The 25,588-nt window shown below is 44.1% G+C and overlaps 1 protein-coding gene across 1 annotated transcript; it reads right to left on the bottom strand.

Moving 5' to 3' along the window:
• Window positions 1–595: 595 nt before the first annotated feature.
• On the bottom strand, window positions 596–23,686 carry LOC119400530 (glucose dehydrogenase [FAD, quinone]; the record flags this gene model as incomplete). Its single annotated transcript, XM_037667591.1, is given in 10 exon segments — window positions 596–809; window positions 2,957–3,134; window positions 4,201–4,364; window positions 8,089–8,233; window positions 9,630–9,800; window positions 11,734–11,852; window positions 13,671–13,808; window positions 17,315–17,510; window positions 19,288–19,490; window positions 23,348–23,686. Coding segments are annotated over 10 exon segments (1,724 nt in total), but the record flags the coding sequence as incomplete, so codon positions are not given.
• Between the last annotated feature and the right edge of the window lie 1,902 nt (window positions 23,687–25,588).

The following is a 25,588-nucleotide window of genomic DNA, read 5'->3' as shown; positions in this document are numbered from 1 at the left end:
GCATACGTAGCCGGCAACTGTTCCACCTGATCCTCTCATGAATTGCAGGGGTGTTTCACCCCGTGTTAACCAGCCAAGTGTCTCACCTGACAATCAAGTATGTGAAGGTGCCGAAAGAAAGAAACAAAAGTGCGACTAGCTCCACTTTGCGAACACTGTAGGAACAGCGAAGCTAATGGCCCCCTTCGTCAAGATCTAATTCACCCATAATTGTGTGCCTCTCATTGGTTCACCCTCTCCACTGAGACTCGCCCTCGCCCATCTTGGCACGGCGCAGCCCTTCCTCTCCTACCGAGTCCCACTCTCGCCACGCCGCAAAATCCTGTGACTATCTTCTAGCAAACTGCGCGGCAGACGGGACACAAAGATGGAACGAAAGGGACAGACGAGCGCCTCGTTCCTTCTTTGTGTCCCGTCTGCCGCGCAGTTTGCTAGAAGATGAAACCTTACCAACTCGCCCAGCTTTCGACGCTTGTTATCCTGTGACTAGGCGCGCTACGCCAACGGACAGGGAAGCTTCGACTAAGAACACCTTCGCTGTTAAAAATGCCCCTGAAGGGTCAATACAGTGATATTTACAATATTTACTCACTTAAGCCTCGAGTCGACAACTGAGTTGTTACGGTCTCCCATTGGGCATGTGCAGCAGACGTGTTGTCCAGGGAAAGCAGCCTGCTGGACAAAGCATTTTATGTATTCCCTGGACCAAATGGAGTGATTCTTGCAGTAAGGGTAAGATCCATTCCAGATTTTGGCGCCGATTTTTTGCATGGCCGTCGTATTAAGAAGCTTCATTATCTTGAGCGTGCCTGGAAGAAAGTCGAGTTTAAAAATCAAAAGAGCAGGCAAGAGATTTATATTGGAATAAATTCGGTTGCAAGTGAATTGAAGCTGTTGTTTAAACAACCTTATAAAAATCGGCTGTTGTAGGCCTTTTTGCTTTTTAAATAAATGCATGTTTCACAAGTACGTCATGTGCACTTCTTCCTTCATTGCATGCTCGCAAAAATACATTTGTCTGGAAGAGAAAGGATTTACGTTTTTTTTTTTTACTGGTATCGGAAGTCAATACTGCCGAGTTTTGTAGGGCACCTCTGTGGTGTGACAGTGCAGTTTTCTGGATTTCATGCTGGGCTAGCGAAGTACACGTACACTTGCCAACGGAGTTTCTGTTTTCTTCACATTGCCCAACTAAAAGCAGGCCGTCCAAACCAACTTTCAGTGCATTCTGTGGTTCCCATTGAAAACTACAGGTCCTAAGCTATCATGATAACCTTTATGTTGACTTGATTTCCCGGAGAAGTATATTGTTAAATACGTCATAACAAACCAACATATAACAACGCAATTCCCCAGCTGAACACAAACTTTCGTTCCTGCTCGTCTCCGAGAGCGACCGTCTCGCATTAAGAGCCGTTCCGATCAAGTGCCTCTCTCTCTCTCTCTCTCTCTCTCTCTCTCTCTCCGATGGCAAAACCAGGGGTCGGGGAAATAGAGAGGGGGAGGGGAGGGGGGGCGTCTTCGTACTCCTCGAAATTTTTCTGGTCGCACACTCCGTCGGCAAAAATATTTCAAAAGGCAGGGTATCTGTGAAGAGTTCTAATGAGTGGAAAGTTTGTGTTGAATTAAAGATCAAGAACGTTGAAGTGATCCCGGGAAGAGTGGTAGTTTGTACGGGGTCTGAGGAGGAGGTCGAAATTTCCTGATGAGAGCGGCCGGCAGGCTTGGTCTGACGGTCCCGACGTGGGAGTCGCCCGCTGCGCGCTGACGCGCGCCTTGCAGGACCCAAATAAAGTTTTTCAACCAACCAACCAACCAACCATCTTCCACCTCACAACAAAAAAAGCTTCAGGAGGCGGGCTGTGAAGTTAAACCAAGAAAACGACGTGTGGTACTGCATAAAAAAAATTGGCCGCGTATCTGCGGGCTTCGCTGCAAAATGTCGTCTAAAGACGATAGAAGAGGCGCTGCGTGATATATGGACGTCATCTGGCAATACGTCGGGAAACATGAGTGCTGTGTTGCGGGCTGGTAGTCCCGGCGCAACGGCAGGCGAAGACCGGCGGTGACCAACGCGACCGTTCCACAACGTCGCGTTGGTCACCGTTCCACATACAATCACAGGACGCCGGCCAGCCCGAACACGCTGTTTGGCGCGATGCGCCGAAGGAGAAGAAACGTCCGCACTCAACGAGTACTCTCCACAAACTCTCTTATTTACACGTCGACAAGTATGAACAGCCGTACCAGTTCAAGATGGATGGGCGGTAAGCAAGTGGTTCAACTTTGGCCGGGTGGCTGAATCGGGTGACGTGCCGACAAACAGAAAGACAGACCAAAATTTCTGCGTTTAAGTTCCCCAAGACTATCGTCTTTAATAAACATGGATGTTACAGAATGTTGGGGGACAGTGAAATTTTCTAGGGAGCTGGGGGTTTGGGGAAGGAAGTTTATCTCATTCAAGCGCTAACTGTTCGCCAGTTATTCCTTCCGGTTGCGTTTCTCGATGGGCACGAGACTATTCTTAAGAAATTATATCTGGAGTTACGTTCGAGATGGCTCAACCAAATAAGAGCACACTTGGAGTGGCGTTCGCCTGTGTGCTTGTAGATTCACTGCAAGCCATGAATAAATGTTTGCGGAAGAGAATAATCTTATTCTCACGTCTTCAGTGCTTACGAAGGTAGCAGCAGGCAATGATTAATTACCGCAACTGCTTACTAAGGTGACCTTGCGTTTTTTTCATTCACTTTATGCATTTGTTCCACCGTATATAGTTTCTTCGTCAGTCGGCACAACGCAGTGAGCAGTGATATAGCCCACATCGCGAAGAAAAGTAATCTCTTCCGTTTTTGGTGCACTGCATCTTCACAAGTTTGTTGCTGTTAATGTCAAAAATGGTCGGGTTTTGAAATGATAAACAAGGAACATTTGAGCGATCGCTCTAAGTACTCACCGTTAACCATTCTTTCCACATCCTCATCTTCATACAAAAATTGTGGGTCGATAAGTGGTGATGCGTTCGGGTCTGTGAAGTTCAGCTTGACCGTGCCACGGGACTTTGGTTGCACCAAAGCGACAGCCGGCATGAAGCCGGTATTATTGAACATGGGCCTGTAGTACTGCTCATATGTCTGAAAGAGAAAAAAAATAACGTACGTGGTGATCAGGGTTCTGCCACGCAGTAGATACATACACGAATTCAGTACGCGCACGTTATGCAGACACAGAGCCAAGAAAAATACTTGGCGAAGCGCTGCAATTGAATTTTTCACTGGGGAAACTATGGCGTCTCACATAAAAGCAGCCATTTTGCTGCTTTTGTAGGCTGAAACTCGTCAGTCAAGGAAATAGCTGTAATCAGTCACTCCGATTGATTTATCCTTCTTATTTAATCAAATGTACGAGGGCATTCAAATGAAAAGGTACTAAACGATGTAACAACGTAACCGTTAACATAAATGTCTATGCCGCTGTGGGAGAACGTAGCGAGATATCTAGGGATGCGATTGGAGGCTACGCCGTAGATCGGAGCATGCCGGGACGCCCGCATGCGCCGGAGAGAGCAGGGACTATAAAGAGCGCCGTCCAATTGGCACAACTGTGCGTGTTGGGGCAGGGTGGCGTTCACATTGCAAAATTGGACGATTGAGGAGCAGCGAGGCGGTGTCCGATTTCTGACAGCGGAAGGTACTAAACCGGCCACTGTTCATCACTGGATGGTAACTGTATACGGGGTAGACTGTGTGAGACACTCCGAAGCCTACGCAGATCCATCAAGAACAAAAGACCGGGGCTGCTCACGGAGGGTGGGTGCCGCTTCACGATAGCGCGCGTCAACTCGTCTCCAGGGTCACACACGCGCAACTGGTCAAGTTCGAGTGAGAGAAGCTTGACCATCCGCCCTACAGCCCAGACATGTCGCCCTGCGATTTCCATGTGTTTGGTCCCATAAAAAAAAAAAGTTCTGAAAGGGAAGCGCTTCAACTCGGACGATGAACTCAAGGACGCTGTGAAGGAGTGCATGGGTCTCGTCACGGCCACAGGAATTCCGGAAACAAGGAATCCTTGGGCTCGTTCATAATTGGGATCATTGTGTTCAGACCTATAGTGTGTACTTTGAATAAAGTCTTCATATATACCCACAGTGTCGTTCCGTGACTTTTCATTTGAACGCCCCTTGTATTAGCTTTGACTTACCTCATTCGAAACGTACGGCGACTTTGCGATATCTGGGCCAGGAAACAAGTCCGTAATCTCCACTTCTATGTCGGCCCAGTCTCGTTTCTTTTCATCTTCCATTGATTCATTATAGCTAGAGGTGAAAAGCAGTACTTCGAAAGTCCCCGGTATGGTCAGAAGTCCTGTGACGGTAGTACAGAATTATGCTTAGTTATATTGAACATGGAAATGCTGTCAGCGATATATCGACAAATAGGTGGCGAAAAGTCGAGCGTCGATACTTTAATGAAAGAACCACACGTTTAGACAGAAAGTGTATACATATATATTAGGGGTGTGCGAATATAGAATTTTTCGAATACGAATCGAATTCGAATATCCACCTTCGAATATCAATCGAATATCAAAGAAAAATGCCTCCACAGTAACAATATTTTATTTAACATGTAGCGATTTGATAAAAAAAAAAACATTAACAGCCTGACTGGCAACAAAACATACACTGCTATCTCCAGAATACAATGTCCAGGCTAGCACAATGCACATCACAACGCAAGCAAATAATACGGCACAATGAAAGTAATGGCTAGATGTTATCATGAAGAAATATGAGTTGCTCCATATGATCAGGCAGCAGGCGCTCCCTTCTAACAGAGACACCCCCCCCCCCTGCCACTGAAAAGGCACGCTCGCTTGGAACGGAAGTGGTTGGTATAGGGAGGTACATGGGGCAAATCTTTGCCAGACTGGCGTATCTGAAGGTGCCTACAGTCCGCCACCAGTCACATGGGTCACTGTCTTTCTTCAGAAGTGGTCCCGCATAGTGAACCAGTGGTAGTGCGGCACGTTACGGCCGCATAATATTGAAAATGTACGGTTACATGATCGCCAACAGCTCTGCACGTCGGAGATGCACCAGCAATAAATCATACGTATTGGGGCGCTCGTCGCAGGCAGATATTGTGCCTCCGTGTACTTACTCAAGGTCTGTCGCTCCTCTCGGCAGCGTTTTTAGCTATACGAACGCAGCAGAAATGTGGAAGACGAGTTATTTTATGCATGATAATCGATTCGCATATTCGAATTTTTCGACTATTCGAAGTTATCGAATATTCGAAACTGTTCGATTACACGATTTTCGAATCGAATGCGAATATTTCGAATGTAATATTCGACGAATATTCGAAACTTTCGAATATTCGCACACCCCTAATATATATGGTAAGAGTGCATGGTCAAAATAGGTTTTGCGCGTTTTTCTGTTTTTTTAATGTGGTTTACAAGGCACTAAATCATAGCCCAAGCGATGTAGCACGCTCTCTCGAATCTAACTTATCTTTCAAGATAACCCGCAGTACGGCTTCGGGAGGAGTTCTTCATGCGAAACACAATTGGTATCATTCACACACATGCGTCATCCTTGAGAGTAGCTCGTTAGCATGCGTGCAATGGCTCTATTGCCACGTGGTCGTGACGCTGACGAAGGAAGCATTCGGCGTGTTAAAGACGAAACGTTTTATTTGGACGAACCTGTGCCCGGCAAACGAAAAGTCAAAGTACAAGCAATAGACCCTGTGCACTGATAGCGGCGAACAGTGCGTCCGCCGTCGATAATCTGATCCGCGGCAAGGCGCGTCGGCATTTATACATGTGGCATCGAACATTCGAGCTTTATCGCCAGGAGCCGCGTTAGTTCTAGAATAAACTCGGCTGTTCGCGTTTGCTCGCTACATCCTAACAGATGACCCTAAAATAATCTGGAATGTTCTCAGACATTCTGGCGAGGTTCGCGCAACGCAGTAGCTACACGTGCAATGGGCCAACATAAAACATGCAAAGAAAGGAGCGCTTGTGGCAATATTGTGATTGCGAGGTCTGTGACCTTGTGCGTTTGTGCTCCCCCTCTTCTTCTTTCTCTCTACCTCTTCCTCATCTATTTCCCGAGTGTAGTGTAGCTAAAGTCCCTAGATTTTTCCCTGTTCTTTCTTAAGTACCGACAACCATTGAAGCGCCGGCGACGAATCTTATTGGCTAACGCTCGTTTTCGGCAGCCATGTTCTTCCTAACTCTTTTCCAGCACCTGGTGAAACGCGTCCCCCATTCACTAATGACAGGGGGTTGACGGGAGGAGAAAGGCGCGTCGCGGTAGCATATTGTCCGCTGAAAGGTGCGTGGCTAATGTACTTAGACGCACATGGCTTTGTAAATCTTCCAAGTTAGGAAGAAAATTGCGTCGGACGCCAGCTGCGCGTGAGAGAGGGCCGTGAAAGGAGGCAGTTGTCGGTACTTAAGTAAAAGCGAAAAATCTAGGGACTTTAAGTGTAGCATACCAGTTTTTCTAGACTTGTTAATATCCTGCCTTTCCTTTCGCTCTCATTCCTTCCTTCCTTTAGATTTTTCAAAAGTGTTCGACGAAATATATCGCAAGGAACTAATAATGCACAGTTATTTTATTCAAACGCTTACAGTAATTAAACAGCTTCTTGTCAGCGTTTTTAATTAGCCTTTCCCAGTGCATTCGTGCTAAAAGCAACGAAGCTGGGGCAAGTCACGCTCCATGTAGTGTACCGTACGGCTCTTTACTTCGTCGTGTTCTCTTTCTATATCTGCATTAACAATTTGCCGACCACCGTTTCCTTTGCCGATAACTATGTAATGCTTTTGAAACAACATTTATAAATCACATGACTATTCCACAAAATGATTGAAACGATGTTTTTTTTTTCATGTGTTCTAAGCAATGGCACACGGACATCTTCGTGCGACATTATTGTGTTTGTGGCACTTCATACTCCGAATTTCGCCGAACCATACCAACGAACATGAGCTTGTTGGTATGCACGTTCCTTACGGAAAACAACGCGAGATATAACGGCCTCAGAACACAACAACCTCAAGCGTCCGTCTTTTCACTTTCGTATCGCTCTTTTTTCGCGCTGTATTCCGTAAACAACATAATATTTACTTTAAATGCAAGAAAGGGGCGCAATACAAAACAGGGACAGAAGAGATCGGCGACACAGGCGTACTTCTTTATGTCCCTGTTTTCTTATTTATGTGCTTGTCGTCTTCGTGGCTCTATTTTGTATGGCGCCCTTTTTTGCGTTTTGGATGAATCATTGCCAAATAGCCCAAATGGCTGTTTTGCTACAATGTTTACTTTTGCTTAAGTCTTGTAGGCCTGCCAGGGCACATCTCTTTTAGCGAGGCATGGCGATGAGTCCAATACTTCCGTAATGGAAAATTTGCTTATGTCCAATTAGTAGCTTATATCGAAAGTAGACTCGCGGATTATTGCATTATGGACAGTCCATGAGGTAGCGCTTCACAGCAGCGTATCTGCTGTCACAGTAGGTGCTCCTAAGGGCTGTCTCCTTTTCACACTGTTCAAAACGTGAGGTGCATAGCCCAGATAAATGGTGCAGTGTCTACTGAATGGCCACTATTTGTTTTCTCGGGAAACTGTATAGAGAGGTCTTTTCAATATATCTAAGGTTTTTTTTGTTTGTTTGTTCAATGAGCTACATATTGTCACCAAGCTAACAACTAGGCGCTAGAGGATGTCGCAGTTCCGAGAAGCGTCTACCCTAGAAAATGGCTGACACAAGAACGGGCCCAACGGCTAACTTCGTCGTTCTCGCCCAAGAGGCCGCCCACTCCATTTTCCAGCCTATCTCGCGTCAATCCCACCCCCACCCCCCCTCGAGAGGGCAACCGTCCCAGTCGGCTCAAGTGCAACAGGACAGCATTATTGCATTGGCCACATCGCCAGCCTTTCTCGCGGCAATATCTTCACCAAATGTCCTAAGCAGCTTACACAGCAGTTTCGGCGCTAGATAAGACTGATTTCAAATAGGTCATCACACCGAAGGAGAGAGTCTGAGTGTGATATAAATTTGGCGTTACCTGTCCGATTGTAGTGGTACTGTTTGATACTCTCATTTATGTTGCGTATTCCTACTTCATCATTGGTCGTAGTTACAACGAGGCCAAGAAAAATAGCGTGATCCATGAGTCCTACGCCCACGGGGAGATCCGCCACAGATGTGATCTGCAATATATTCACATATGTCGCAACTTTCTTACTCCTATATTATCTCAAGCAATTTTACTAGGCAGATTTAACAACAGCATCAATTAATCGCCGAAAGCTAGTACGGCATGCGAAGAATGAAAGCCAATGTTGAATGAGTACACAGGTCTGAGAACATAGCAACGCCTTGTTTCTCGTATATTTCTTACTACTGATTGACCGTCAATCCGTGACCAGCGCGCCAAGAACATGAGCAGTCGTGAGGAGATGAGTCGGCGTCGTTCCAGAACCTACCCGCACATTGCAGCACTTGCAGAAACTGTCAACCACGACTAGAGGAAATCAAAATTCTAAGCGGAAGTAAGGACAGATTAGCTCGCGAACTATCGGAACCATTCAATATCACGCAGAAAGTTGACACGTGCGTCATCACCACATCTGTATCCTTGCGTGCCCGTGAATATAACAAAAGTTGATAGTTTTGCACAAAGCCCACCCTAATCTACTGCTCTCTTATGACTGCGCATGCGTTAGTTGCCTTCATATGCTATAAAGTGCAAAGCATGTGGTTTCAATAAAAATAGTTGGAGTCAGCGCCCGTCCTGTCATGTACTTCTTTGTCTTGTCCTCGTCAAGTGCAGCGCTACACTATTTGAAGTAAGAATTGTTATACTGTACTACACACGGCTATGCCATGCTTTACCCTCCTCCTTTCCTTCCTCCTCACATATCTCTTTCTCTCCCTCACTTCTCTTTTCCACCCCTTGCTATACTGTGCTACACGGTTATGCTAGACTCTAACCTCGCCCATCCTCCTTCCTTGCCCCTCACCCTCACTTCCGTTTCCCGCCCCCTTAGTATATTATACTATACTATACATGGCTTTGCTTGCGTGACGCCAAGCGACGACACGAGAGGACATCACACGACAGCCCGGGCCCCTTAAGTGCTCCACACTTTTAAAAATATGAATGGAGAACACTTGCTAAGAACGTTTCTTTGAAATATTTGGTGATGGTAGAATAAACGCCCTCTGTGGGACAACTTGTAACGGCAACATAGAGCATTGCGCATATCCGGAAAATTCCGACTTTGCGAAAAAGTTGTTGCCATACACGCGTTTAAATGATGGTGGAAGGGGCCTTTCGTTGACCCGTTCCAGACGCTGACGAACGCTAGAAAGAGGATGAAAGACGCCCTGCCGATGCCGTCCAAAAACAACGTTCCAGGGAACGCCGCGACTAAACACTTCCGCACGGCAAAACTATACGCTTACGCATTATTTAGACCCAAAAGAGGCAACTCCCAAAGATTGTACGTTGATGTGTTAAACCTTCCTTTTGCTTAACTTTATGTAATTAAACTTTACAAAAAGGGAAAAAAACTCAAATTTCGGTCGAATTGACATACTCACGTTGCTTTTATTCAGATCTTCTTTAGGCCCGACTCCCGAGACCATGAGCAGCTTTGGAGAGTTGATGGCTCCCGCAGAGAGGACTACCTCGATGCCAATAGATACATTCATTTCTTCGCCGTCTTTGAGAAATAACACGTGAGTGGCTTTTCCATCACTGTCAAAGATTATCTATATGCGCCGGAGGAAAGAAGAAGATACGCCTGAAAAACCCAATCATATGTACCTGGCTGTTCTTTCTGAAGTCTGACACTTCCCAGCTGTGTTCCCTAAACTGACGTATTTGTCTTCACTCGAGCCTGCTCTTTTGTCTAACTGCCATGAGCTTTTCCTCTTGACTCTAAGGGTGCGTGTAAGGTGCACGACGGATGTTCAGCTTTTCAAGCGAAAGCTCTACTATGCCATGTCTCGTAAGGACATTCATCGCGTTGCATTGACCTTGAACCACCGGAGCGTAAGTGACGTTACGACACGTGATCCGCTGTGGAGAGGAGTCACAGCTACGCTATCTCGAAGCCTCGTCGCTGCGGCACCACGTGACTCGGTTTAACGGTTGCTTCGCCGGCGCCTGGTCGCGCAGTCTCGCCATGGATGACGCATCGGCTAGGCCACCTGTGCGTGCGCTTCAGCGCAAGCGACAAGCTTAATCCAGTCATTCAGAAGCTATAGCTAGATGGCAGGCTGTGAAATCTCAAGCAAAGGCAAAGTTCTGTGCTAAAACACCGGAGCTAAAGGAGGTCCGCTCAGTACGTTATAAAGAAGCATGGGCGTCCGGAGGGGGGTGCAAGGGGGGGCAGCTGCCCCCCCTTGGAATTTTGGATAATAATTTTCTATGCGGTAGCAGTAAGCTACACAGCTTGATTAGCACACTCCAGTCCCGCATATCCGCGTGAAATATCATTCAGGATTACCAGCCAACTTTGCACGTTACATGCTGCTATGGACGAATCTTGCCGGTCATGTCACGGCAATGAAACAAAAGCTACCTATGCTGTATGCCCCCCTCCCCCTCCCCCACTCTCTGCTGATGCACCCCCCTGGAAAAAGTTCTGCAGACGCCCTTGTAAAGAAGCCAAAGTTTTCACTATTGCTATCTACTTCATGGACCATAAGACCTTCGTCGGCATTCAGGAAATGCAGAGACACACCATCAGATTTGCAATAAAGCCTAACTTTATTGAAGCATTGTGTGTAGTCTTTGCAAAACCAACCCAAACATACCATTAGGTTTACTAGACCTCGGCCAATGTTTATTTGTTTTTTAAAGGCCTTCAGCAGGCCCGATTGAAAATTTTAGTGGAAATTAAAAGCTGCCTTCTGGGGAGCGTTTTGCCGAAAGAAACTTTGGAGTCGGTTTGCTATTGGACATTTTCAGAAGAAATTGAACTTTTCACTGCCAGAGCCGAGACTCTCCTCCTTTGCTCTGACTAGTGATCCACGAATCTATCGAATGGGAACTCTCGTAAGAACATGTGCTACAACATCATAGCTAAAAAAAACATAATTGGCAATCACCTATAAACGATGATATTTAAAATAAAGTGAGTTTACAGTACCTGCTGTGTTAAAAAATAGTTATATCATTCAACGCGCACTTTTACAGGGTTCTTGTCAGTCATGGATCAATAATTTCTAGACAGTGTGTGGTCTGCGGTCTAACTTCATGAAAGTCGGTTTGAGTCGGTGAGATATAAGTATTTTTGTGATGATGTGGGTAATGCAAGAGAAGGTGCTGTATGTCCTCATGAAGAAATCCAAAGTCGCATTCCGAAATTACAGGGTAGAGGCGGTTATTCTGAGCGCTTGGCGTGACTTCAGATCAAGTTTTCAATACATCCAGCGTTTACTCGAGATTTAGGAAATGTGTGGCTCTAGACTGCGCACACTGAGTAAAGCAGCCTATTGCGTGCTTTGTATCTTCAACATGTCATCATCATCATCACCCATCGCGCTCCCCTTTATTTCCTTCCTTTTTTTTTTAATTGTGCACAGTCGCTGATTAGAGTAACACACCTCATTCTGATCTTCTTTCTTTATACAGTCGCTAGTATTATCTGTTCAGTTTTTGCATTCTAATTTACTTCATTAGGCATGCAGTTCTCACCTTAGTGACGGTGCTGTTTATAGAAATGTGAAGGTTTGAGCGGTTTATACTACGCAGAAAGCACGTGTTTGCACTCATTCTCGCTCCATTGGCCGTGTTGGATTGCACCCTCGAATAACCTGCGTAAAATAGAATTCACATTATGCATGTGACAGAGGAAGGCTAAGTGCAATGGCGACGATGAAGCATTATTCTTCAAGAGGACCATGCATGAATAATAATTTATCCGGTGGCTGCGTAGCTGCTGTGGCTGCATGGAGGCAGCTGTCTTCATTTGCTAGGCTAATAAGTAAAAAAATAGCGTAAAAATAGCTAGTTATGACCGATGCGATGACGGAAGACACCATACCGAAAACAGAGCAGAGTCGATCGACAATGCTTGAGAATGAATGTGCTGACATATCGTGGTTTTGTTTCAATGCGATGTTAGCTGGAGTAGAACAACTATACTGCACACCGAATGGCGACGTTCCAAGACCGCGATATTATTTTTAAAAAGGGATGTCAGTATAAGCGACATCAGTACCTTATTAGCGGCATGAGTACCACTTTATTTCTCTGCCAAGCATATCCGGTCGAACACTTACTTCCGGTTTTATGAATATTCATAAAAGGTCCCCTAAAGAATTTAAAACGATTGTTCAAATTAAGAGTTATATTGGATACATGTGATATCGGAGCATAGCATGACTTCTGATAATCATCAATTAACCGTCAGGATAATTTCTGAAAATTAGTTGATCAAGTTCACTGAAAGATATTGAGCAGCTGGGATCGTTGCGGCACCTGGCGCAGCAGATCTCGACCACGCGCTCCTTTCTACGTGGCCTCTGATATTCGATTCGGCAAATTGGTACGAAATCGATGGTTCTGGTTCAAGTTATATTATGGCAAAAGCCTTAGATGCTTCGTCAAACGAGCAAAAGTGAACGTCGGCGTCAGCGGGGGTGTTAACACGCAAAATGTAAAAAGTCACGTGATCGGGGATTACGGCTTTAGACATCATCAAGACGTCAAAGACCATCGAAATTGGTTACGCCATTACGACGTCACAATGGTATGACATGAGATGACGTCACATGATGATGTCAGGACACGAAATCATCGCATGGTCAAAGGTGTGCCGATCCCGGAGGCAGTGCAAGATCTGGTAGGATGCAGAAAGCTTGCAATGCTTCCGATTCTGGGGGCAGTGCAAAACCACGTTAAGTGCAGAAAACGTTCGGGAAGTGAGGGTCAAGGATTAATACATCAACTGAGAAGAAAAAGAAGATGACTCACAGTTATTCACAAGTTTACCAACAAAGTCAGTGCGAGTGAGACTATCAGACCCCTAAGTCTTGCATTAGGGTCGCTTTATTTTTATTTTTATTTATTCACAATTCTCTTAGAGGCCCTAGGTTGAGGCCAATAAGTAAGGGAGGACTGTACAGACAAATATTGGTTACAAAGCAGTCAACGCAAAATAAAAAGAAGAGAAAAAAGACAAAGTGCCGATAAAATAATTTTTATCGGGTCAATGAAACAAATCGTGTAAAAAAGTGTGCGGTGCACGCAGAGCAATAGAAGTGGAAAATATACTGCGATAATACAATACCTAATAGCAATTAATTTTTTCAATGTTCTAGGTTCGAAGTTTATTTATTTATTTATTTATTTATTTATTTATTTATTTATTTATTTATTTGTTTATTTATTTATCATACATCGGTAGATACAATCAGTATTATATACGTAATGAATGGCATTCCGTAACACGACCAATACAAATGTGATATGCAACACATGAAGTACTTATCAGCTGCACTTTTTTCTTTGTCATTTTTTTTTGTTCTAGATCGAAGGTCTAATGGAGCTTAGAACTAAAAATCGGGATCGTTGTTTTTTCTTGTTTGCGAACACAGAGTGCAGCATGCATAGGAGTGCCATATTCTTACCCGTATGGTTCTCGCCGTTGTAATCGATGTAATCGTAGTCAGACTCCTGGCACGCGTTGAGAAATGCGTAGCTCAGTGACGTGTTGTAGCCGGGATAGTTGATCGGTGTCTCACCCATCGTGCCGTGGTACTTATCTCCTGCACGCAATCAAAGCACACAGGCGCCACACAAAGTTTATCAACGATTGCTAGTCAGTTTTTTCTACCGGGCCCATATTGACATGCATACTTGTTTAAGCTTCCATTGTGAACGGGTTTCACTGCATGAGTCGCTTACACTTGTTACCGCTAGGCGCACGCCTCGCCTGAATGCAGTGGAAGCTTTTCGGGTGTTTCCGAATGCTCTAATGACATTGTGCCCAGACGCGTGGGGTCAAGTTCATTGTAGAAAGTGCTCAAGTACCAGCAGTAATGCTGGAATCTACTATGTCGCATGTCTAAAAGCCGGCGCGTTTCACCGAACATCGCGTATATTATCGACGACTGATGACCCTTCTCGCCGCTATCATTGCACTGCGAGTGTTATTTGCACTGTATTACTTCTGCTAGAGACAAGTTCACTCTAGAATCTATAGCAAAAATCGACAAGTTCGCCTAAAATCTTTACCGGTTTAACTGCTTGGTTCTTTGTCGTAACAAAACCATGTGACGATATTAGCAAATAATTTATTATGCTGCATAGCTTTGTATGTTGAATAGAACGCGGTCATTTACCTCGTCTTTACAGTTGAACTGAAACGTAGCCGGCAGTTACGTTGGGTATATGCAAGCCGGACACCATACTGCCGACTACGCGTACAAATATAAAGTTTGCACACCATGATGCGGCGTGCCCACGTTTGTAGGCAGCATGGTGTACAAACTTGATCTTGGTACATATCGTCTTGTTAACTGTCTGTGTATGTAAGTTCTAATATTACGAGGCTCTAAAGCAATTGGTTCTTATTACTTTAACCTATTTGATATCTCGTTTCTATATAACTTTCCGATGCTCGCTTCGCTCGACATTGGAATACTTTCTTTACAAGCTACAAGACAAACCTGTATTCTGGTTCGTTCATTCGAAACACGATAGTCAACATTAAAACCACCTTTCCCCCCATTGCTGCGCGTTCAAGTATCCTGTCGATCAGCATCTACAATAACGAGCTTTGTGTATGTTAACTGCAAACTTTTATTTTTATTGTTATTGTCACGTGGTCGTGACGGTGAAGAACGCAACAGTCAAACCTGCAATGATTAACTCTTTAGTGGGTCAACCAGGGGCGAACCCCTGAACTTGTGTGTTGTTCGGATATGCTATATTTCAACTTAACTAAGTAATCTTTTGTGCCTTCGATAGAATAGTAGATGGCACGAAAGTCATCCTCTGTGTAAGCACTGCGCTCCCTTTTAAATGCGAAGCATTTCTTAGGGACTATACACGCGCTATCCGCAAACCCGCTCCGCACGTGGCGGGACACCTGCCGCCCGCAAAGGGAGGAGGAAAAACCGGAAAGACGCCAATCGTCGCACACGGGGTACCGGTTTTTCCTCCTCCGTTTGCGGGCGGCAGGTGACCCGCCACGTGCGGAGCGGGTGTGCGGATAGCGCGTGTATAGTCCCTTAGCGAACCTTTGGCACTTTGAGCGTTTCTATCTATCTATCTATCTATCTATCTATCTATCTATCTATCTATCTATCTATCTATCTATCTATCTATCTATCTATCTATCTATCTATCTATCTATCTATCTATCTATCTATCTATCTATCTATCTATCTAGCCGCCTACGTCTGGGTCCTCTCATCATCGCCTCCTAACTACGTGTAGACCAAAATTGGCATGAGAGGCTAAGGGGATTTGATGAATATGACTGTCGGGTCATGACATGAATAACGTGAAAAATCCTGTCGCGTACGTCGTCAAACCCGTTCCTCCAGACACGTGTGGCACATACCCGTTTACCACGGGCCGCGGTGTACGGGTATGCGGCACAGGTGATTGACAGTTTATATCTACCCAGGAACGGCGAGAACCGACGTCGGCAGCGTTGACCCGACGAATGGAAAGAATGAAAATTAGGATCGCAGCAGCAATCGAACCCAAGCATTCTGCGTGGCAATCAGGTATTCTACCACAGAGCCACGCCAGGTCTATAAACTGGTTTGGAAAAACAGCCTATGCAGGCATAATGTCGGTGCAACGTCAATTGTGGTTATGGTGCTGGCGATCTTATTTTGCAAGAAAGCAATGAACACTACATGATACTCTTACGATGTGTACTCATATGTATACGATACAGGCGTCATATCAGATTAACGTCTGTGGTTCCAGTGTCGGCTCCGCTTTTATAGCAGTCTAATAAACATTACATTTGTATTCCTATGATTCAGCAAGCTATATTGAAGCACTGCTCGACCCCAGAGCAATATATTAATGAAAGTTACGAATGATATTCATATCGTCGCACCGTAAAGTGCACATAGTCCGCCAGAACGACGTCTCTTCATTTCTTACGAGGCTGGGCGATGGCCTCAGGCTGACCGATCATTATGCCAGATTGATTGAGAGCCGCTTTGTAGACTATAGGCTACGTAGGCCACATACGCCCAGGTAGTCTACGAATACGACAAGCGCCATCCACTGATGTTGGTCTACGTCGCACTATCCAGGCCTACCAGCATCGACGGCCTATACCTCACAAACGCGAAGGGTGACTTCAGGTTCCGACGTGTCGCCGGCTCTATCGACATACAAATTGTCGAAGTGACCGATGCATCCACGATTTCCAACAACTGTACTATACCTCATACTTCACTACATATGGACCCCTCCTCACCGCGATCACGACCGACCGGATCCAATAACATGTCATGACCAGCTGCTGGTGCTCATTGACCACGGTGATGATGACCTTGTTCAAGAACTGTCAAGAACCCCTTCCACACGGGTTCGAGAAACGTGCGTGCGTTCTCCATCATTAGGTACAAGTATAAGCACTACATATCAGCTTACCGCTTCTGGTGTTGGTGATACCCACGTTGCCGTTGGCAGCGTTACCCAACTGTAAACAACTGGTTAAATAACACACATGCGGCTCTTCAGCATATATATGTGCGTATAAAATTTATAGATCTTTAGCGTCATTTTGTAACGTTTCGCTGAGTAACGAAAATTACGTCACAGTCCTTCCAGCCGCATGCTTCGCTTAACATCGATTCCCAAGGTACGTGGGATCTGCCGAATTTTTTTCATCTTCTCTTTTCTCTTGCCTCCCGTGTCAAGTAGTAAGCCTGGTACTCGCCGGATTGGTTTTTTTTTTCTCCCTAACTTCTCTTTGCTTAGCTTGTGTCCCTAAAGGCCGTAGGCTAAACTAAGCATTAGCTTATAACGAAAATTCACACTTGTCGGAAGTATACGTGCTGAAGTAGAGAATAATTTTCCTTATTGCCGGCGCTGTCATCGTTCGCTCGTTGCGCACAGCGCCAATAATGCTTGACCTTTTTTTTTTCTGTGCTTCCGTCGCTTAGAAATGCACGTCGCGGAGTAAATATTCGAGAACACCCAACATACCCAAAGTAAGAAGCACTAATTAGACATTGACAGCTATGTTCCTTACTTCATAATTGTCCACACAGTATTCACAAACAGATAAACTCACTCTCTTCCTGGGAAACGGTGCTTATGTTGAAGTTATCGATGGCCTTGAAGTTCTCCAACACACTCGAGTAGTTCCACCCGGTGGCGTTGTATTGCTCCTCCCACATGTCAAAGTCGCGCCTGTTCCCCCGCACGAAGTTCATCGAGTTGATGGAGCTGGTGCCGCCCATAATTTTTCCCAGAGTCAACACGCCCACCTGTTCCAGTGGTGAAGCAAAATGAACTTGGGAGTTAGGGACTCGAGGAGTTTCACCTTTCCGATTACGCGGTAATGGCAGCAGAGGATTTTCATCTTGAGAAGTTTACAGTACCAAGAGCAGATACACAAGCAGTGTTGTCGAAACTTTTAAACCTGGACATTTACACCTCGAGAACGACTCAACAAATGTACTGAAACCTTCAGCCTAGGAGCATATCGTTAAAAGCTGAGCTCATTGGTGAACATTTATTGCCGTTATCGACAGCACTAATATAGAAGGCGAACAGAGAAAGCGTAATAGTTGTTGCGTGTATCCGCATGAGCATTAACGTATGTTCTGTGACTGACAGAAATGGGCTTCGGTAATCTGTGTTATTTTTTTTTTCCTTCAGTGGTTTCTCGTAAAAAAACGCGTGGGCGTACAGAAAGAAATTCACTCGTGGTTCTTAAAACCTTTGCGGAAAATATAAAAATGCTACAAAAATGTTATACATTCGTGACTAACGCCGGGATTACTTTACTCAATGACATATGTGGTTTATGAAGGAAAGAGATGATTCTTAAAGGGCTCGTTTATCTTTGTTAGACACAATATTATTGAGAACTAACAGAGAATAACGCCAAGGAAAGTATAGGGGTTGTTATGTGTAGTATTTAGAGTATAAATGTGAAGAAAGTAAAGTGGACGAAAAGATAACCTGCCGCTGGCAGGGACCGAACCTGCGACCTTCGAATAACGCGTCCGATGCTCCACCACTGAGCTACGGCGGCGGTCATCCCCTCGTCCACTTTATAGGGTATATATGTGCGTTTAAACCTAGGAGTGTTAGTCAGCGCCGATCGCAGCCATGGCGGCGAGTGTGGAACACTCTTTTTCTGCCTTTTTGGTGTCACGTAGCACGTGATCTTTTTGCGAGCTGGCAGCTGACCAATAATCCCTCGCATACTACCTGAAGGCATCAAGTCTGCCAGGACGAGACCCTCGCTATGAATGAAGGAAAGAGATGATTCTTAAGGGCTCGTTTATCTTTGTTTATGTGTTTCTAACTTTTATGTGTCTGTCGCTCACGTCTCGTTTAGTTTGATGTTGATATAATTTCTTCTGCAGGCACCAATTAATGCGCTCTTTTCGCCTGTTTTATTTTTTTTAAGATCTTAATTCCACCTGTTTGAAGTGCTGTGCGAGTCCCTTAGTGTCCGTCTACTCTCTTCAGTGTCGTCCTATAGTCGCGAGCGAAACTGAGCAACTATTTGTGAGATTCGGCAGTCTCCCGTGCTTTCCAGCCTTCTGAGAGTTTATTGAGCTTTAACTTCCTCTTCCGTGCAAAGAAGTGTAGCCGGCGCTAATTACCGCGCCGTATCCTATAAAACATAACAATGAAAAAGAAATGCGTAGTTTCCCCCGCACTTCAGTTTGCTTCGTTTTCTGTTGAGTTCGCGGTTGCTGCAGCAAGCGAAGCTTTCGTGCTGTCTATGGCTTCAATGCAAAATTGCGATGGTAACACAACACGTACAATGTATATAGAGCGGTCTCCTGATCCCCTCTAAAGGTATACGGTGCGCGCGATCGACCGCGGCCGACCACGCCCGGTCGGTGAAAGTACGCATTTCCTGCTGGACACACGCCCCTCCTGTAATCTGTAATCTACATTATTACAGATTTTCATTGAATAAAGAAAGAATTATCAGTATTAGGGCTCACCCCCATGTAAAGCCCCGTTCCAGGGGTTTAGTAAAAAATTAAAGAAGACAACGGGGCGACAACTCAAACTCACATGCCCAGGGAAAGAGAGGCACGACTTGTTTTGTGGTACAGTGGCGTACATCCAGGTGTTGTTTTCGTTGGCAGCAATAAAAGAGAAGAAGGGGACTGCCAGGTCGGGTGTCTCGATGCCTCCAGCCTCGAGGAGAAGGACACTGGTTGCCCCGTTTTCAGAGAGTCGGTTGGCCACAACGCTTCCCGCAGAACCAGCTCCCACTGCAATGCGCATAAAACAGCAAGAATGTTCAAGGCAAAAGGTACAAAAAAAAAAAAAGCGCCAGGCGTTCGCTGAACACGCGGCACACTCACAGCGAAAGCTGGAGGAGCGGCCTTTCTAGAGCCCGTTGTAAACTCTATACGGGTGACTACTACAACTACAGTTGCAAGGTACACAATAAAGCATGAATCGTCATAATTTTGCGATGTAGGGAAATACCCATTGTGCCATTATTCGTCATTCTACAGAGAAGCGAGGTACCCGCTAGACGTCTGTAGGGCATTATGCGATATTTGTTGATGCTGTGGCTGATGACGACGACGAATTATAACAAAACCCTTTGCAATGAGTGGGTAGTTTTAAACCACCAACTCGTTACAAAATTCGCATTGTTTGACGCCTGCTGTTATTTTACTCTTCTACCACGCTATATTACACATGTTAGCGCGATCCCTTGCCAGTCATGACGCCTGTATATAGGCTCTTCTTGCGAAGGCGTTTGAAGCATCGGTGTGGCTGTGTGGTAGAATATTCGAATGTCACGTGGAGGTCCTGGGTTCAATCCCTCTCGATCTTAGTTTCTTCTTTTTTTTTCGTTGTGCGCGATAGCTGTTACGGACACTAATGGCGGACAACTACGCCACCAAAATCAGCTGTTGTTGTGATTTAATTAGCAGCCTTCGCTGTAGAGCTTTTTATTGGGACCATAGTTAGATAGACAAGTGCTTGTGATAAGCAGTTTTGTGTAGTTATGTATGATGTGACGCTGCCTACGTCCTTCAGTGCGTCTTAAGTTGTGTAGAAGTGTGTGTTTAGACCTAACACGAGCGCCTAGTAGGTGACCGACTCAATGAACTCTCCGTTCGTTGCGATGCTCTTATCTCTTTCGCTTCATTGTCAACTCAACTTGAAGAAAGAAGTGCGGCAAATGCCGTCTTAGAAAATTCATTATGCATCGTCTAAGATGCATAATATATAGGATGCGGAGTAATTATGAGTAAATGTAGAAGCAGACAACTTCATTGAAACATGGGAGGCGCTGCCCTCTGCGAAAGGCGTGAGAGACCAGCCCAGCCTGGCGGACCTCACTCCAGTGGTAGCAATCCCCCAGATATTTCTTGTACTAGGGAGTACGCCCATGCCGGCCTGGCACAGATTAGTCTGTGCTGGCACCTTCATTATCAGGCTTTTATTTCTCTTTCTCTTTTCTATTAGTTCACTCGTCTCGGCATCATCGTGTACAGCTATATTTTGACTGCATAATCTAGAAAAATGGAACAGCTGAGGTACTGCGTACCTCACTCATTTTCTGGCCGCCGGGGTGTAACAAAACAGACTACTGCTGTATATTCACATTTAAATGAGCATTCATTCCTGCATAAATTGCAAGTAATATGGTCAAAAATATTTTGTAATAACGATTATGCGTACGTGTGGGTTACGTCCTGATGTCCTGACCAGGATGTCATCATCCGGACATCCGGACCTGACAGCTGGATGTTCGGATGTCGTGTAAGACAGCTAAAATATTCAGTTCTGCTTTAGTCAGACGAACGCGGCTGTGAAAGAATTTATTTCACATGAGACATCGCTGCACGCTTACATACAGGCAGGAAAGCTCAAATATGTATAATATTATGTCACCTTTGGTGCTGCTAACACGAACATTTATTGCGGAGAATTCCGTTAAATGAAAGTGCAGTTATTGCGGCTATGATTCGGCATGAAGTGTAAGAGTCTCTGAAATTTATTTGTTAGTAGACGTTTGTGACTTAAGTCACCATATTGATGGAAGCCACGTCATTCACATTAGATGAAATAGTTAGTGGATGCCTTTTATGCTTCTTTTCTACGTTACTATTATCTCCTTGACGGACCCCTTTATCGATCAAGATTTTCCTGCTTTTTTTTTTTTTTTTTGAGGAGCCACATAGCCATATATTGGCTATGGTGTTCACGTATGTTTCAGGTGTTCCTTGTCGACGCACTGCCTCCATAACCGCCGGTTTTGAATGCCTTTTCGAGTTCAAGAGTCGAATGCCTTTTCGTAATCCGCGAATGTCATGTAAATGAGTTTTTTGCATTTCGCATATTTCTCAATTAATTGGTTAATCGCATGAAGGTTATCGATGGTAGAGTAACATTTTCTGAAGCCGGTTTGCTCTCTAGACAGGTTAAAAGTCAACTGTGGCTTTTGTCCTATTCGAAATTATCTTCGTAATTATTGTATAAAATGTTAAACGAAGGCTGATCGGTCTGTAGTTCTTCAAGTCTTTCACGTCTACCATCCTACGTGTTGTAAAATATTGGCGTTTTTCCAACTCTCTGGTACCTACGAACTTTTGAGTCATAGTATGTAGAGTGTAGCAAACTTCTTAAGTAAAAATTTTCTTTTTTGATCAAATCGGTTCTTATTCCACTTTATCCGATCGCTTTTCCACGGCACACTCCTTGTAGGGCCTTTCTTTCTAACCTCATCGATGGTTACGCTTGGGTCTTCGGTGCCATATTCTATATTACTTTCATTCGTTGTAGGGCGATTAACATTTGAGCTGTATAGTTCTCAGTAAAGGTCCTCAACCGCTTTCCTTATGTCATTAAAGTTGTTAACAATATTGCCCTGCTTATATTTGATGGCTTGCATTGTGGTCCTTCCCTCAGAGAATTTTTGTAGCGGCCTTGATGCTGTCGTATTTTTTATTACTGCCTCTGTCTCCTTTGGCGTTATAGTTTCGTATGTCACTAAGTTTACTTTTGTTCATCAACTGATTAACAAACATTATAAGGAATATACAAATGTCAGCTATCAATTTCCAGCAATAATATGTGGCTCACAAAGCGCCGAAGTATAGCGCTAAATGCCTATATTTTGTCGATTGGGAAACAACTACGGTAATATATTCTACACTCTTCCATATATCTTTGTGTTTACTTCATTGTAATAAGTAATCTCATCTGGCGTCATGTAGATGATGTAGCAAGGGAAAAAACCCGATCTTATTCTGCTGAATATTTGGCACCGATCACACTGCTGAAGCAATTAAATTTGCTATGCAAACTGCTGTAACACAAAAAAATGTATATGGATACTTTAGCGTTTGTTGCAAAATCAAAATATGGGAGAATTTCCCTGATTGTTAAGTGTTCGGCTTACAAAAACATTTCTGTCAGTGTAACTCCCGAAGCCACAGCTTGCCATGAAATGCGTTCACCAATGTGTCATTCGTATAATATGGAAAGGCTGTGCCATGCAGTGTGCATGACGACTGTTTTCGACAACATTTTTAAATGCAACATATAATTAGGTGCGCTGAGTATTTTATAAGCGGAGTGGCCTCGTTCACGTCCTGCTAAATATGCACCTCAGTAAAAATTAAACAGGCATGTCTACAAGCCCTACATCGCCAGCTTTACCTATCAACGCCAACATGCTTCCCGCAGTCTGGCTGTATACATCTTACGATAAGGCAAATGGAAAAAGTGCTTGGAAACCTGTGTATCCTGTTTTATATTTCTGGCGTTCCTCTCTGTACGCTTCAATTTCTGTGTACCTTGTTTATGCTATTTACTGCTATTCTGTTTTGTGTTACGAACTGCTACGGCTTAGCTAAGTTCAACCTCGTTTTCTCATATACTGGGCACATTTTAACTATATCCAAAAAGAAATAATAATCCATAGACAAATCATCCGAAACAATAATAAGCAACATGGTTATGTCTGACCAACTTTCTAGAAAATATATCTTTATAAGTACGATATAGCAACTGCATATCCAATGTTAGGTGGAATGTTAGGAACGCTTGTTATTGATGTACTTTTGTCTTTTTAGTCTCGATAAAAAGCAAATGAACTTACCCACTACGAAATCATAGCACTCCAAAATCTGGTCTCTTGTCACATACTGCTTCATCAGTGCTTCCATGTATAGTTTCATTTGCAGTTGCACTTGCCTTTCCTGTTCCTCTTCATCTTTACTTGCCTCGCCGGTAGGAGCATCACAAACAATGAAAACTACGATTACTACGGCTAACCTTGCCGTGAATAATTTCATGGCTATTAAGCGACAGTCGCAAGAGCAGAAGTGCAGAGTCCTGCACTAGCACGGCGCCAAAATCTAATTTCGTCCCTCCACTAGCCGGCGAATGCAAGGCCTAGTAGTGCACGTCCTGTGACCGATGATACCGACAAAGCCTCAGAGCTAGCCACGAGCAATATATGAGCCTAAGCTCCGATGCTACGTAGGTACTTGCCTCATACAAAGAAACCAATAAGAATCACGAAGGGAGAGAGGAGGTTTCATCACTCATTTTTAATGACACGTGATGTTTACTTGCTAAGTAGTTTTACGTTAACAATTGAAACCACGTTGTCGCCCCACACTGTTCGGAGGTGTGTTTTGGACAGTTCGAAGCGCGTTTCCTGGAGTTCTTAGCACTCTTCAGTGCAGCTGTCGAACCCTGTCCTTTAATTGGAACTGTTTAGGTGTTTCTCAATTTTATGTCTTAATCAGTTTTGCACTCTTACAAAGCAAAACAAAAACAAAAAAACAAGAGCTCCTGATCACTCGCAAATGATCCAGAATTCTCTACCATTTCTGGGAATTCGGCATGCAAGTTAACTATATGTGCTACCACTACACTTGAATATATATATATATATATATATATATATATATATATATATATATATATATATATATATATATATATATATATATATATGAAAGAAAACTAGTCACAGTGAAAAACATAACATTTATTCTGAGCTTTCGGCCGAGCTCAGAATAAATGTTGTTATGTTTTTCACTGTGACTAGTTTTCTTTCATATAATTAAACCAATAGCCAGGAACATTCTTTCGAAACCATATATATATATATATATATATATATATATATATATATATATATATATATATATATATATATATATATATATATATATATATATATATATATATACACTCATGAGGTAGCTCGATCGCAAAATGAAACCTTTCTTAAAGATTTGCTCCAATATTTTTAGACATAATATAATTTACGCCGCATATATTTCGGAACAGCATTTAAGCACTCCCAGTGTCATGCGCCAGTTGTTTGCTCTTGATATGAGTACAACATGAGTACAACAGCTGAAACATGAGTACAACAGCTTTGTTCTTTTTTGTTTTGTTTTTTAGCTGCTGATCTTTGCTTCATGAGAAAGTTCTGATCGGGTACAGACGCTATGACATTTCGCACAATGCACTTGAACATAAATACCAGACAGATAGACTTGGACACGACGCTGCAAACAACCGAGGGGAGATCACGCGATAGATGTGCATTCCATAGATAATTATAAGACATAAACAGTACTAATAGTACCGCTCTCCAACAAAAAGAATACAAAAAAACGAAAACCTATAACACATGCAGCAACATAGGGAAATAAATTGGAGTCAGTCTTTTTTTTCTTGGCCTTGCTGTCTGTGTTACCAGCCTATTTCAAGCCTATATGGGCATAATTTACCCCCATTGTCAGCGCACTCAGTTGGGTTATAGTTGTTTCTGCATGTCGACGATGTGGGTGCACTTTGAAGCTGTGGACAGAGACGAGACGAGACACACACAGCGCAACTATGTTTCTTTGGAATACCAGGGAAGCATCACATATATACGCTGAAGTACGTGATATAAGGCCTGCGCTTTACAAATCACTGGGCACTCAAAAACTGCATCTCTTCTTCAGATAATGTAAATGAAGCTATAGTAACACAGCATCCTGCGCGTTCCCAAATCGATTTGGCCTGTGTTACGAGTCGTGCCTATTGATTATGGCTGCGGGATACGACAGTGTACTTCGTTCGGAAATTGCTCGGAAAACGCTACGGGCGTAGCAGAAACGTATCTGTATGTTTGTGACTGCTTCGTTGCAGCACGTTCTGGCAACCAATGCTAAACTCCACGCCTCGTCCGCTGTTAGCTCAATTTTTCGAGACTGCCTCGGATGCACTCTCCTTACGCATCAAACAAATGTTAACGAGCCCATTATGTTGTTAGATCCGTACCCCTACATTGCTGACTGACATATATCTGCCTCAATAATCTGTAGGTGAG

Source organism: Rhipicephalus sanguineus, chromosome 7 (assembly GCF_013339695.2).
Source record: "Rhipicephalus sanguineus isolate Rsan-2018 chromosome 7, BIME_Rsan_1.4, whole genome shotgun sequence".
In the NCBI taxonomy this organism is placed as follows: domain Eukaryota; kingdom Metazoa; phylum Arthropoda; class Arachnida; order Ixodida; family Ixodidae; genus Rhipicephalus; species Rhipicephalus sanguineus.
Note: the sequence above shows the minus strand (reverse complement) of the source record. Positions and strands in the feature narration are given on the sequence as shown.